The sequence below is a fragment of the Brettanomyces bruxellensis genome, chromosome 5 (genome assembly GCF_011074885.1).
Source record: "Brettanomyces bruxellensis chromosome 5, complete sequence".
NCBI classification, from domain to species: domain Eukaryota; kingdom Fungi; phylum Ascomycota; class Pichiomycetes; order Pichiales; family Pichiaceae; genus Brettanomyces; species Brettanomyces bruxellensis.
Window position 1 is genome coordinate 173415 of NC_054686.1, and position 13628 is coordinate 187042.

The following is a 13628-nucleotide window of genomic DNA, read 5'->3' on the forward strand; positions in this document are numbered from 1 at the left end:
CTAAATCTAAATTTATTCAACCTCTGTGAGCAACCGAAGCACAGCTAATATTACAACATTACGCAAAGCAGTCAGTGGATCTTGTGAAGCCTCTGGCGGGTGGCAGCAAGAGAAGCGTGATGTGTGCGTAAAAAGTCACAAAACAGCAAGAAGAGAAACCAGGCACATAGCAAATTAAATAAGTGATGAAGTAGGAAGAGGTGAGTGGTTCCAAAGAGCAGGCTGTAAAAAACAAGATACAGTATAAGCAGACCTGTTAGCAGCTGCTGGGATCTGAGTACAATTGGAGAAAAGAGACATCCCGAGTTGTTCATCTGGACCAAAAGCACTATAGGGAGCACCGCCAGAATATTGTGGTGCGAGGAGAAGGGAGTTGCCCATTTGAGCGAGAAGTTGTGAACCCACACAATCAATACTGGGATGTTAATGGGGAGGACGCAAGTCATGAGGAGAAGAAGAGAGAGGTTGAAGTTTCTGTAGTTAAGGAGTGCAGAGAAGGCATTTGCGTTAGTGCTAGTAGCATAAGCACTAGCGTTGAAGCCGGAGTTGACATTAAAAGAATTAAGAGAATTAACATCATCAACATTATCAACATCACCAAAATCATCAACAGAATTAGCAGAATTGACATCACCAACATTATCATCGGAATTAGCAGAATTAGCAGAATTAACAGCATTAACATTATTAACATCAGAAATCACCTCCTCGGAATTAACATCATCAACTTCTTTAGTATCAGCCCTGTTAGCATCAATCTCACCGGCATCATTAATCGTATTAACCCCATAAGCCTTATTAGCTATACATGTTCTAGAATTTCCAAGGCTTCCCGAAATACGCACTGACACAGCCTTTGAATTTCTCGCCGTCTCCATAAGAACCAAAACGTGCGCGCGCAAAACGACAAAAATTTGCGTGCCGTAGCAGACGACAAATGCGAACTGGTATGGTAGGTAGAGAAGCACGAGCGCCATGAGGAGGAGAGCCGCACCAGTTCTGCGGCGGCCGTGCGCCGCGCCTGCACCACCGAGCCGTGGGTGTCGTATGCGCCGCGCAACCCGCAGGCAAGCAGACGCGACGGCGCTGCAGGCACCCGACACAAGTGTGCTGAGCACCGCCACCAGCGAGACTGCGATTGCGAGAGCGCAGGGACCGTAGAACCAGAGCGCAGGCTCTCCAATCCCGAGAAAGCAGTTATCGCTGCGGGTGTCTGTGTCGCCAACGGTACGGAGGAGCGAATCCGCCATGCGGGGTTGTGCAGGATCCAAGCGCGCAAAAAGCGCCTGTAATCCCGGGTGCGCGGCGAGCGCAGCGACAAGTGCGGCAGCGGCAAGCAGCGCGGAACCAAGCACGCCGGGGCGGCACAGCCAGAGTAGCGCAGTGCGAAAGGGTGGGAACACGCCGCGCGAGCTGTAATGCGCGAGCTGCAGCAGCAGCGCAGCCGCGACAACAGAAAGCGGCAATCCAACCACAGAAAGGCGGTAGGGCAAAACAAGGTTGCGCAAAGACTGGAACCAGTCAATTGAAATGTACACGTCCATAATACGGTCAGATGCGAGGGTGTCTGCAAACAAGCGCAGTGTGAGGTGTGAGGTGGTCTTGTTGTAAGGCACAAAGGGAGTAGCGCCCATAATGCGGGCGGTCACGTGACCTGCGCCGCGGCGCGACCCTCCCAGCGCAACGTGCCACTTGACCTCGTCGCCTGCGCTCTGCCGCAGCAGTGGCGCAAAGCGCTCACGCACAGACGGCCGGTAGCGGAGCGCCACGCGGTACGCGAGTAGCGCCGTGCGCGCGGACGGTACGTCGACGTCTATGGCCAGCGGCCGGTGTGACGGAAGCGTGAGGTCGTAGCCGCGCGTCAGAAGCGTCCAGAGGCTGCGCCGGCCCAAGGACACGCGCCCTGCGGCCTGCGGCTCGAGACCCGCAAGGAAAAAGTGGCGCGCAGGCACCGCCGCATCCTGCTCCGCAATCACAACGGTGTTGAATCCGCGCAGGGTGGATGACGAGAGGTGAAGCGAGAAAAATGTGGAACCACCAGAAAACGGATATTCTAAAGGAAGGGAGGTGTCATCAGAGAACTGGGAGGAGTCATCAGAGAGCTGAGAAGAGTCTTCTGATGACCGAGAAATGCCATCATTAGAGTCCTTCACCAAGTCATTCGACGCGCCGATCGACCCGACCGACCGCGGAACAACCTCCACATTTTTTTCCAAATCCACACATTCAAGCTGCACGAACTCGCTGGTCGCCGGCGTCGTGTAGTCGAACACGACGTCACCGTCCTGCTGCTGTTCCGGCACAGCCCGGCAGAGCAGGACCGCCGGCGCGCTGCCGGCAGCAAGTTGCGCCATGCTGGCGGGGCGCACCGAGCTGAGCATGTCGAACCTTGCGCCGGTAAGGTGGAACAGATGAATTGCGGGAGTGCCGAGTCCCCTACGGCTTGCGGAGCGGGGGAGTTCGAAGCTACGCTCGCGCGCAGAGTCCTTAAGTTGCTTGAGGTCGATTTTTAGGCCGAAGCGGGGGATGCCTTGGGTGTTGCCTTGGACGTTGCCCTGCGCGATGCCTTGCGCTATATTCTTGCCCTGCGTTTTGCCCTGCGCGTTGCCCTTCGCTATACCCATATCATGCATTTTGCCCTCCACGTTGCCCACGAAGTTCCGCCGGAAAATCCGCATTCGCTGCTCAACCGGGAGGGGCTGCATCGACGCGTCGGTGACGTCGAGAAGCGCCCGTGCAACGATGCGTCGCAACTGGTCGCACCACACAATTGCCAAGTGGTCCATCGGTGTCCAGACCCCGGGAATTCCGCTGGTAGAAACCGTCAACCCGTGTGATGCGGGAACCAGCCCGGTAAGCACTGTGAGAGCCGCGGGAAGTGTTGTGTCCAATATCCCGCCGGTAATTGACACAACAGTGACGTTGCAGAGTCTTTCTCTGGCCTGCGAGGCTTTATTGTGGATGCGTTTTGCTTTTTTGCTGACAGCTTTAGCGTTGGCTTTAGGCTTATCGTCAATATTTGGGGTGTATTTTTTCTTGGCAGCCTTGTTCAGAATGGCTTTTTTCTGAATAGCTATAGTAGAGGCATCAATGTCATCATTAGCATTATCCTGATCAGGTTTCACATTGTCCTGATTCCGAGAACCTCTCACAGCTTTATCAAGTTTATCCAAAGTAGCTATATGCAAGGTAGCTTTCTCAAGTTTATCCAAAGTAGCTAAATTAGCTTTCTCAAGCTTATCGAAAGTAGCTGTATCCAAATCAGCTTTATCAAGCTCATCCAAAGTAGCTTTACCCAACTCAGCTTTATTCGCTTGCTCCCGCTTATGCAACCCTCTTCCACTCTCTTCCCTTGCGTACCCCAACCGCCAATATTTGTTCGTCTCAGAAAAAACATCAAGTAGCTCCTTGTCAAAAGTCGCAGGGGCCGCTGCATGCGGTGCAGCAAGCGTGAGGATCGTGGTGACCGACCCCGGCAGGTAATTGGGCAGCGTGAGCATCACTCGGGCCACCACTCCACCCATGGAATGGCCTACAAGGATTACTGATGTTGCCGGGTGCTTATTTCCTCGATACAACGAAAGAATGAACCTCACGGCCTCATTCAGGTACTCAGACTGGTCCAGCATCGTCCGGCCGTGGAATGCTGTGAAATCACCGTTGAAATCAGCGGCGAAAAAATCAAGATTTGTGCCGTTGCTGCCTCTGGGCCCCCCGATGAAATTATTATCGCGGTCCAAATAAATTTTTTCTTCCCGCGAATTTTCCACTTGCTCCCCGTAGAACTGCGCCGCGGCCTCGGCGGCGATCGATCGCACCTGCTTGTAGCTGCCAGCGTTGCCAGGGATGAAAAGCACGGGTGTCCCCGTGAGCCGGAACCCCCCGCCTAGCCCACCGGGGCCATCCGGCAGCCGGTCCTTGCCCTGCTCCCGGTACAAGTACAACGAGTATTTCGAAGCGAACCGCGTGTGCGTCCCGTCAAACCCGTCCACCCGCGCGTACGCGGGCGACATGTACACGCCGCGGCACTTCCCGGCATCACAGCCCCCGGGTGCCTGCCTGAAACTCATCCCTATTAATGCCAACATCAAGATTCCCGTCATAGTCACCATCCTCAGAACCATTGTCGGTGTCAACACCATCTCACGTGGCTCACGTTTGTGTCTTGCATCGTCTGTCATTTAGATGAGATGCGTGGGTGGATAATAGGGGATAAATGAAGGATGATGGAAGTAAATGAAATGAAGTAATGAAAATAATATATGAAGTAATGGATCAAGTAATTGAAGTAATTGATGTGATGGATGAAGTAATGAATGAGGATGGATGCAGTAATGGATGAAGTGATGGATAAAGTAGTGCCAGATGAAATGTGGGAAATGAATTAATGCTAAATAGTCCAATCGAAATATACTGTGTTCGGTATTTGCGAATTTTGAGTATTCGAAATTGCTCAACGATATATCTGTGGAGTGATTCAAGATGAATCGATCAAGTAGTTCAAGCGATCCACTATCAATGAAGTATCTATCTATGAACTATCCAATTTTATTATCACTTGCAATACTTAATCCTCCGCAGACTATCGCCCCACCTTAAAGATTCAAGTACACCAGAAAATTCACAAGAATAGAAATTTTATGCCCAGCTTGGCCCTCCGAGATCTGATAATCAACAAATCAACAACTGCAGAAAATATTTCTACTTGTCTCCTTAATGCTAGCTGCCTAAGTCAGAGCTTATGTTGCAATCTACAACTCTAAAGAATAAACCCACGCTTCCTCTGCCCTGAGGAAAAATTTCCGTCTGTCTGAATTTCCTTTCCTCTTTGTTTACCCAAAGTGGATTGAGCCGAGGGAAGCTGGGATAATTCGGCAACATAAAAAGGACATTTTTATTACCCAAGCTTAACCGAAAACCAACCGGCAGCAATTTTTTCTTCGTCCTTGTCACAATCTCTTTTGAAAACCCGGACCAACCTGCTAAGCCTTCAACAATCCAAAACCGCTTCCTCGCCGCATGTTATTTCCGGAACCGGCCAATCAAGTTGTCCCTTGAGGTAAACTTTGGGCTTTTTGGGTATTTTTGGGCTTACATCCGTGCGTGTTGCATTAGCACGCAGCAAATAAATTATTTTGTGATAATGTTGCAAATAATCCCACGGTTGCCCTGGAAATAGAATAACAATACCTGAATATATCCGTCTAGCGATTTCGGCAAATAAACCAGAGGCCGAGTTATTTGTATTGTTTACAGAATGCTATTATGGGAACTTGCTAAAAGATTCTTCTTATGCTAATTTGCGGATTAATAAATATATGCTAATCATCTTAATTATCGTAAAGCATGTCCTCAACTACACAATTATATCTTTTCTAATTAACAGATTCTAACTTACTAACAAATTTTAACTTATAATTAGCATAGTTATCTTTTCTTAGTATAATTCTATCTCTTTCATTATCATAACTCTATGTCTTTCATTATCATAATTCTATCTTCTTTTAATTACCTACTACCTCATAGCATAATGTTCTTTTCTTCATCTATCTTAATGCAGTTCATTTACACATCCAGTGAACTTCATATTGTGCCATCTGTATACTGCCAATTGCCATACATATATATATATATATATATTTTTTTTTTTTGGCCCGCTATATTTGCCAAGCCCTTCCGCCTCGAAGCAGGGGAATAAAGATAGCCTGAAAATTTAATAACCAAGGATTACTTTACACTTCACAGAAAAAGGAGAATTTAATATCACCACAAAAACAGATTTAGTCAGGGGATGATTTAGGTGGTGGCGGTGGGAAAAGATAGACTTAGCAATGTAAAAGTAACAAAACAAGAGGCGATCAAATTTATACCTCTTATCACATCGAAATCCGTCGGTTCTCTTAGTAAGTGTATGCTCCAATAAAAACGCCCAACCGCTCGCATGCTCAAATCATCACATCTCTACACCCGAAAATTGAACCTGCGAGATAAGTTTTTTTTTTTTTTTTTTCTCCACAGAGCAGGCACGACAATGTCAAAGTGAGGGTTTGATTATTGATGTTCGATGATAAACGTTATCACAATTCCCAAATAGCAGATTTTCCAGGCTTTCGCTCATCTCAACCAGCTGCGAAATGAATTCCATCGGCAATCCGGCAGGTGGGAACTTTTCCGGGGTGAATTACTTTCAGAAAGGACGGCATGAAAATCGGAATGGTAGATCTGAAAAAAACCACAAAGGAAAACCGACAAAGGGGGCAATTAACGGACAGGAAAGAAACAACACGACCAACTTTAACAGGAACAAAAGAAGAGGCAACAGGCAGAATGGTCGAGATAGATCGTTTGGGAATCGGGGTGTGAAGCATGATGATAATACTGATGGGATTGTGCATTTTGAAAAAAGTACAAGCACCGGTGGACAAGGCAAGAAGAGCGAACATTCCGGGCAGAATGGGCATGCGATTTCCCGGAGGAGCAGGGTAGAGCCAGTATCCGGCAATCAGAGAAGCACAGAGCCATTTTCATCAAAGTTTGTTGGGGCAATGGTGGAAAATCCACAAGATTTGGGATTTAGAAAAGTGAGCAGAGGGAGTCTTGCAGTGCCAAAATACATGCTAAAGACACAGACCCTTTTCGAGAGTTCGCCCTTTGTGCAGAATGAGTGGGATCGCAAGAACCAGGAGATGCTTGCTGCACGGGAATCGGAGTTTCAAGGAGATCCCCAGGTGTTGTTTCAAGAATTTCAGGGATATCGCAAAAAAGAGCGGGAGCAGATGGAAAAGCTGAACTTGGTGGACCAGGAGAACGCAAAAAAGTCGCTCGATGCGGCAATCTCGTTTAGGGGAAGCTGCCAGGACATGTGCCCGACTTTTGAGCGTGTGGAACGAGAATTTAAGAATCAGGTGTCGAGATGGGAGAAAGAACCAAGTACTGGTCGAATTTCCAAGATGTTTGCCATCAAGACCTTCATGAGACCATCGGGCCAACCGCCGTCACTTCCGTCGGATGTCCGGCCGCCGAAAGTGCTCTCAAGAACTCTCAACTACATCATTGACAATCTTTTGGACAAACTGCCAGACTCACAATCGTTCATTTGGGATAGAACCCGGTCCATCCGGCAGGATTTCACGTTCCAGAACAACTACTCGGGCATAGAGTCGATCGACTGTCACGAAAGAATCTGCAGAATCCACATTTTATCGCTTCATGTGATGGCTGCTGCACACGATCCCGATTATCAGCAACAACAGGAAATCGAGCAGTTTAACAACTCGCTGCAGACTCTAACGCACATGTACGATGATGTGAGGTCACGTGGTGGCATATGCCCCAACGAGGCCGAGTTCAGGGCATATGAACTCATCTCCAAAATAGATGATACAGAACTCGATCGCAATCTTCAACGCTTGCCGGACACAATCATCTCTGCACCAGTTTTACAGCGTGCAATATTTCTCAGAGGCCTAATTCTGCGTGGTGTCGGCAGGTTGGATCTCTATAGTGCGTTTTTTCCGCGCAATTTTCGACGGACATACTCCATTTCTACTTGCATGTCTTGCGGAGATCCATTTCAACATGATTCGGTACAATGCACTGAGCATGCTGGCGAGATCTTTGCATTCCAAGGCCAAAAATATGCCCGATGCAAAGGCTTTGAGTGCAGATCTTGGCTTTGACACAGTTGGCGAATTTTTGCAATCTTGTAAACTTTACGCACTTCCAATCCTAACGGGACCTTCCCAGGAGCCCCAGGTTGAGGTGACTGCTCTAAAAGTGGCCTTCAAGCGGCATCAGGCACAACCATACACCAAACGTATCGACACCATCCCGCATCCTGCAACTTATAAGGATATTGTGAATGGTGGCATGCCTAACTATGCATTAAATCTCCGTGCTGCCCACTCATTGGAGGAGGTAGCCAGGTGGAGCTTTCACGAGGGAAAGAGGGCAACACGTGTTGTCAATGAAATACTCGAGGGAAACTTCCAGTTGCTGGCTGCAAAGATGACCGAGATGCAGTCGGGGGAAAGCGCACCCGTGCACCAGAATCACACCTCCTTGCACCAGCTGCCATCTCTTCTTCCGCAGTCTGCACCTGCATCCAGCACAACTTCGAGTGTCGCGAATGGAGCAGAATCCAAGCCTTTGTTTGGTGCTACAAAAACACAACCACAAGAATTTACATTTGGCTCGCCAAAGGCACAGACTCCGCTTAATAAGAAAATACCAAAATTCAGATTTTCTGCAAGTGGTCTTTCGGATACTGGCAGTGAAGCTCCGCATACAATATTTGCTGCAAATAATAATGCGAAGCCAGCATTTACGTTTGGGCAGAATTTGAACAAGAATGAAAATACTTTGACAGGAAGCAATGCCCAAAATGCGGAAGATAAGTCTACTGTTAGCAACTCCTTAACCAAGCCTGCTGAAATTGAGCAGAAAGTCAACGTTAAGCACAAGCTTGTGGAAAACAAGCTTTTTGATGTATCCTGCAGGTCACTAGTTGATACCATGATTCACAAAATAGTTTCAGAAACTACTCATGAATTTACGGAAGAAGCATTCAAAGTGGTAAACGAGGCTGCTAAAGCAAAAGAGGTGAGGCGGGATACACTTGTTGAAGAGCTTAGTTCGGAACTTTATGAAGCATTTGTCCGGGAGCAGATTTATCTCGCAGTCTTGAAGAATAGTGCCGACACATTTAGAGCCAAAATGGTCAAAAGCTTCAGTATTAAATGCATAATGAAGGCCGCAGAACATGCTTCAAGCAAATACAAGCAACGGAGAAAGAAGATAGACGAGATCAGGCAGTTCAAGCAGCGTTTAGTGGCAGATGTTCCTCATTTCATTACCAAAAAACCGGTGCTGAAAGCCACACGGAGTCCATATTTGCCTAAGGACAACTCTGGCAGTATTGACATTGAAAGTCTACTTACAAAGTGCTGCAAGGAGGATGGAAAGCTCAAGATGCTATTTATTTGGAGGGATTGCGAGGACACAGCTTCGAAATGGCTTATTGGGAAAACAGGCCTCAAAAAATCATCGGATGGAGAAAACATATTTAAAGGATTTAAATCTGCAAGTGGAACATCTTTACAGATGGAGTCGTTGTCGGACTCCTTTACCCCAAAGAGAGACTTCAAGGATATAGACTTTGTGATCATTCAGATTGGAACCATTGACCAGGACAGGAACAATAACTGTAAGCTTAGCGACAAACTTTTGGTGGATTCAAAAGTTTTGGCCAAGGTCATGAGCTATTTGTCAAAATTCAACAAGCAGCATTTCACATCCATTCTTCTTACCTTTTTTTCGTTTCAAAGTAATGAGAATATGGACGATCGTGTTGCCGCATACTTAAAACTCGACAGCTACAATGGCAAATCGGCAAATGTCAACGTCAAGCTTGTCAACTTATCACAGATATACAAATTTCAGTATCGCCAGATGAAGGAAAACTTAGAGACTGGACTTGTGGATATGATGAAGCAGGAACACAAACAAAAAGCAAAGCGTGAATCTGCCAGTGCGATGCAGAGTACAGCATCAATGAATACTACCACAGAATCGAATGTTGGAACCTCATTGGTTAATCTTGTACGTCCTACCACACATACACATAAATTTGATGAGAGAAAAGTGGCATACGTGAAGTCACAGTTGTCACAGACAGGGAAAAAGATGTTCAAGGTTAGATTTAAAAGAAGAAAGCTACAAAATGAAGCATATCAAAGCACCGACTACGATCTTACAGGTGATCAATCCAATTCCAGCAGCTCCATATCCTTGCTTTCCAACACATCTGTTCCAATTTCAACGGGCCACTTTAAGTTGCAGACAGATAAAGAAGCCGCAAGCGAAAAGACGAGAAGTATAATCGAAGAGTTGAACAAGCTGAGCGATGAGGTTCTCAAAGATTAATGATAGACGTTCTTAGGATGTTATCTTTTCTAAATCATGTTTTAATATATTACACCACATATTTTGGTATACATAAGAAAACTGTAAATCGATTATTATGACGTTAAAGCTGGGAGAAGCATTCAACCTGTGCCCGATTCTCCCGTATACTTGATTTCACACTCTGCTCAATGACCTTTGTATCGCCTCCTCTTTTATCCATGAATCTTTTACACACGCTTTCCAATTTCGCAACGTGTGTGTCATCCTTCATACTGGAACGCTTTATGATACCAAATATTCTGCAAAGAAAAGTGAGATCAACGCATATCTGGTTGAGGCCACCACTGTTGAACTGTCGGATTTCCTTCAAGTAGTCAATTAACTTTTTGATGATGTAGTCATCGAGATCCAACTCGATCCGGATGACATACCTGTTGTTGGATTTCAGACCCAAGAGTTTCGATTTTATCGTGTTGACAAAATTAATGGCTTTCAAAATAAAATCGGACACAGCAATGGCATCTTTTCTTGATGCTTGAGAATCCATCTGCGCCCAATTTGTCGAACGTACTCCCTTGCACACAATTGTCTTGAGTGTGCTTCTATACCCCTTCAAATACTCACCGTATATTATCTTCTCATAATTGTCAAACGATGCATACACCTTGAGCTTTGGTGCTGATAGGGAAGTTCCAAACTGGTCGTTAAATATTTGAACCACTTTTGGAAGAACTATCTGCTTCAAAGCAGATATATTGCTGAGTGTAGTGATGAACCGAAAATCTTTAAGTTTCGAATCGTCTTTAGTCTTGGTTGTCACTGCCTTCAACTGATCGTCCATGAGAATATCAAAGGATCTTAAAAATTCCATCTGTATTCTTTTTGAGACAACTGGATCATTCATAACATCCAATTTCCTGAGTCTTGAGAGAGCGACACTATAATAAGCCAACAAAAATTCAGGCAATTTTGTGCAGCCCTCATATGTGTCAGACATCGTCCAATCCTGGACATACAAAAGACGCTTTATGTCAAAGTTCATCGTGCAAAGAATACCCATTATGATGTTATAGTTGATTGTCTTCAAAGTTTTGTCAATAACCTTTCCGATCGAGTCAGAATTCAACAGCTCTATGTTGTTCCTGAGATTCTGAAACGTATCAAATATCTTTTCCTGGAGTTGATGCAAAAAAAGCAAAGCTGATAATGCATTTGAGCGAGGTGGAATAAAACCATATGATGACTGAAGACCGCGATCTTTTGGCTTGTCCATACTACCAGCATCATCAAATTTAGAGCTTTTTAAAGCCTCCAACATCTGTTGGCCTGAGGATCCAAATAGGAACAGTAAACGTGAGCACACTTTCTGGATTAAAAGCTCAAAGAACTTTCTCATTTTGCTCTTTTCGTAGTCTCGGAACTGAAGGAAACTATCGTCTTGCTGAGAATCGAACCTCTGCGCAAAATCGTTCATGAAAAAGTACACAATGTTAGCAAACTTGAGTATCTTGTTGACTACAATGTGATCTGTTATTTCATCAACGTATGTTGACAGGAAACCCCAGAGTTCAAGCACCATAGGAAGATCATATGACTCAATATCACTTTCCAAATCCACTTCAGGGACAGAAGATGCAGTCAGCATAGCATAGACGTCTTTTAGCGCCACAGTTGAAAGATCGTCTTTTCTATTTTCTCCGTTGTCTCCACCATTTTGCATCTTATTCTCATCATATGCCTCAGATACACTTTCGCGGAATTTCAACAGCCTCGTGAGCTGAACTTTACTGAGACCCTCATCCATATCTTTTGAGATGTAGTCAAATTGTATATTGATGAACTCAATTATAGGATTTTCGTCGGTCCCAAGCTCGAGAATCTTCGATATTAGCGTTACAAAATCATCTGACTCGCTCGATTGAGTACTTGTACTGAAGCCAAGATCAATTGCCTCTATATGAATTCGTCCAAGTCGTTCCCACAAAACGGCTTTATAATCATCAATGATTGTTTTGATGGTGGACCAAATCTTTTCGGAAAACTGGTCGTTGGGACTCCTTGCCTCATACAATTTCTTCCCCTTCTTGTAGTCACTAATTAACGAGTGGAAGTTTTTTTCCTGAATTGACCGCCGAAGCTTGGAAGGAAGATCAATTAGGTCTTTCAGCTCAGCAATGGTGTTTAGCGCCTGATCCAATTCGTGCTTTTTTGACATCTGGAGAACAAGTGGATTCAACAATTGATTGGAAGAGCTGCTAGAAGCAGAAAGACTGCTCTTCAAAGCACTAACTTCTTTATTAAGACTGTTATCCGAAAACTCACTAAACACTTTGTCCATGGAGTTTTTCGTGTAGAGGGTTTTCATGAAATTATCAGCTATGAGCTGCTGTAATAGAGGCTTTTTGGATTCTAAGTCATCATCCAAATGTTTGATACTCCTCAAAAGCTCATCTGCGGATTTATCACCATGCAATTGTCCTAAGAAAAGCGTCGAATCAAAAGCCTTCGAACCAATCATAAATTTCATGCTTTTTGGATCTCTCGTGTCGTTGATGATATCTTTATCAATCAATTCATCTAACACTGACGTATTAAACCCCAATGGATCTCTCGTACCCCTTATTCTGTCTTCACTTCCATGCTTTCCGTTTTGTGTGGTCTGTGTAGAGTCATCCGAAAGAAAGCTATATATGACATCTTTTGGGATGGAATTTGGGTCTTTGAAGGTGTCAATCTTAACCTTTTGAGGAACAATGTCGTCTTTATATGTTTGCGGATTTAAAGTTCTCAGCCCATAGACATTTAAAAGAGTATTCGGGTCCACAAGTTCCGACAGTCTTTTGTCATTATGTGGCATATCTGTGATTATACTACGAGAAAAACGGCGAAAATGTGCGTTTGAGGCTTGAAGAGAGTTATTGTGTACATTTCCTGATCTTAACCAATAGCCCGATTCTGTTTATTATACATGTTGAAAATTAAAAAAAAGATCAATGCAACAAACCGCGATTTTAGAAACGGCATATTTTGGATTACAGCAGAGCCTTTAAGCCACTTTGACTACAGCATTAGCTGACTAGAGCATCAGGTGGCAAGCAAGGTTGAATAAATTTCATTGGCGTACTTCTTGGTATCAGGTTGCCGTACAATTCACCATTAAATAACAGTTTATGGGCGGAAAATACACAAATATGCAGTGCATTCAATCGTCGGGTCGATCGACTGATAATACTAGTACTGGACACGGTGTGACTTGGTTCCTAAGAGTAAATGGGAGAATTAGCATCTACAATAAGCGGCTTTTAAAACCCCAAAATATGTAAATCAAAGCACAGGACTACTTACGGAAGTTTCTGCATGATTCCATGAGCAAGTGGCGATAGTAATTTGGTGAAATGTATTGTCTGTCAATATTAGCTTAACTGTCACGTGGGTAATTACTCAAAAAAAGAGCGATGAAAAACGATGAAAATTGGCGAAAGTGCGAAAAAAAAAAAAAAAAAAAGAAGCAGGATACAGGGTATTACCGATTAGTGCGTGCGTCACAGATGAGCAAAGAACGTCCATTGTCAATCAGATTAGATTGCTGATGGAAATAGCGAAAATGCATGCAATATAAAAGCAAAGCAAAGTCCACACCGATAAGTACAGACAGATACAGACACTTTGGATACTAGTGACTCAACAAAAAGAGCAAAAAAAAGGACTACTGTTCAAGGTGA

General features: G+C 44.9%; 3 protein-coding genes across 3 annotated transcripts; 1 reads left to right on the plus strand and 2 right to left on the minus strand.

The window, feature by feature from the left end:
• Window positions 1-12: 12 nt before the first annotated feature.
• On the minus strand, window positions 13-4181 carry BRETT_004103 (uncharacterized protein; the record flags this gene model as incomplete). The annotated part of the gene is made up of 2 exons (XM_041282599.1): window positions 13-92; window positions 254-4181. The coding sequence occupies 2 exons, from the start codon at window positions 4179-4181 to the stop codon at window positions 13-15; spliced, it is 4008 nt and encodes a 1335-aa protein (XP_041135375.1).
• A 1953-nt stretch (window positions 4182-6134) lies between these two features.
• Window positions 6135-9924, plus strand: BRETT_004104 (uncharacterized protein; the record flags this gene model as incomplete). Its single annotated transcript, XM_041282600.1, has 2 exons — window positions 6135-7479; window positions 7505-9924. The coding sequence occupies 2 exons, from the start codon at window positions 6135-6137 to the stop codon at window positions 9922-9924; spliced, it is 3765 nt and encodes a 1254-aa protein (XP_041135376.1).
• Window positions 9925-10027: 103 nt separating this feature from the next.
• Window positions 10028-12763, minus strand: BRETT_004105 (uncharacterized protein; the record flags this gene model as incomplete). The annotated part of the gene is made up of 1 exon (XM_041282601.1): window positions 10028-12763. One exon carries the CDS (start codon window positions 12761-12763, stop codon window positions 10028-10030), a length of 2736 nt encoding a protein of 911 aa, XP_041135377.1.
• Window positions 12764-13628: the final 865 nt, after the last annotated feature.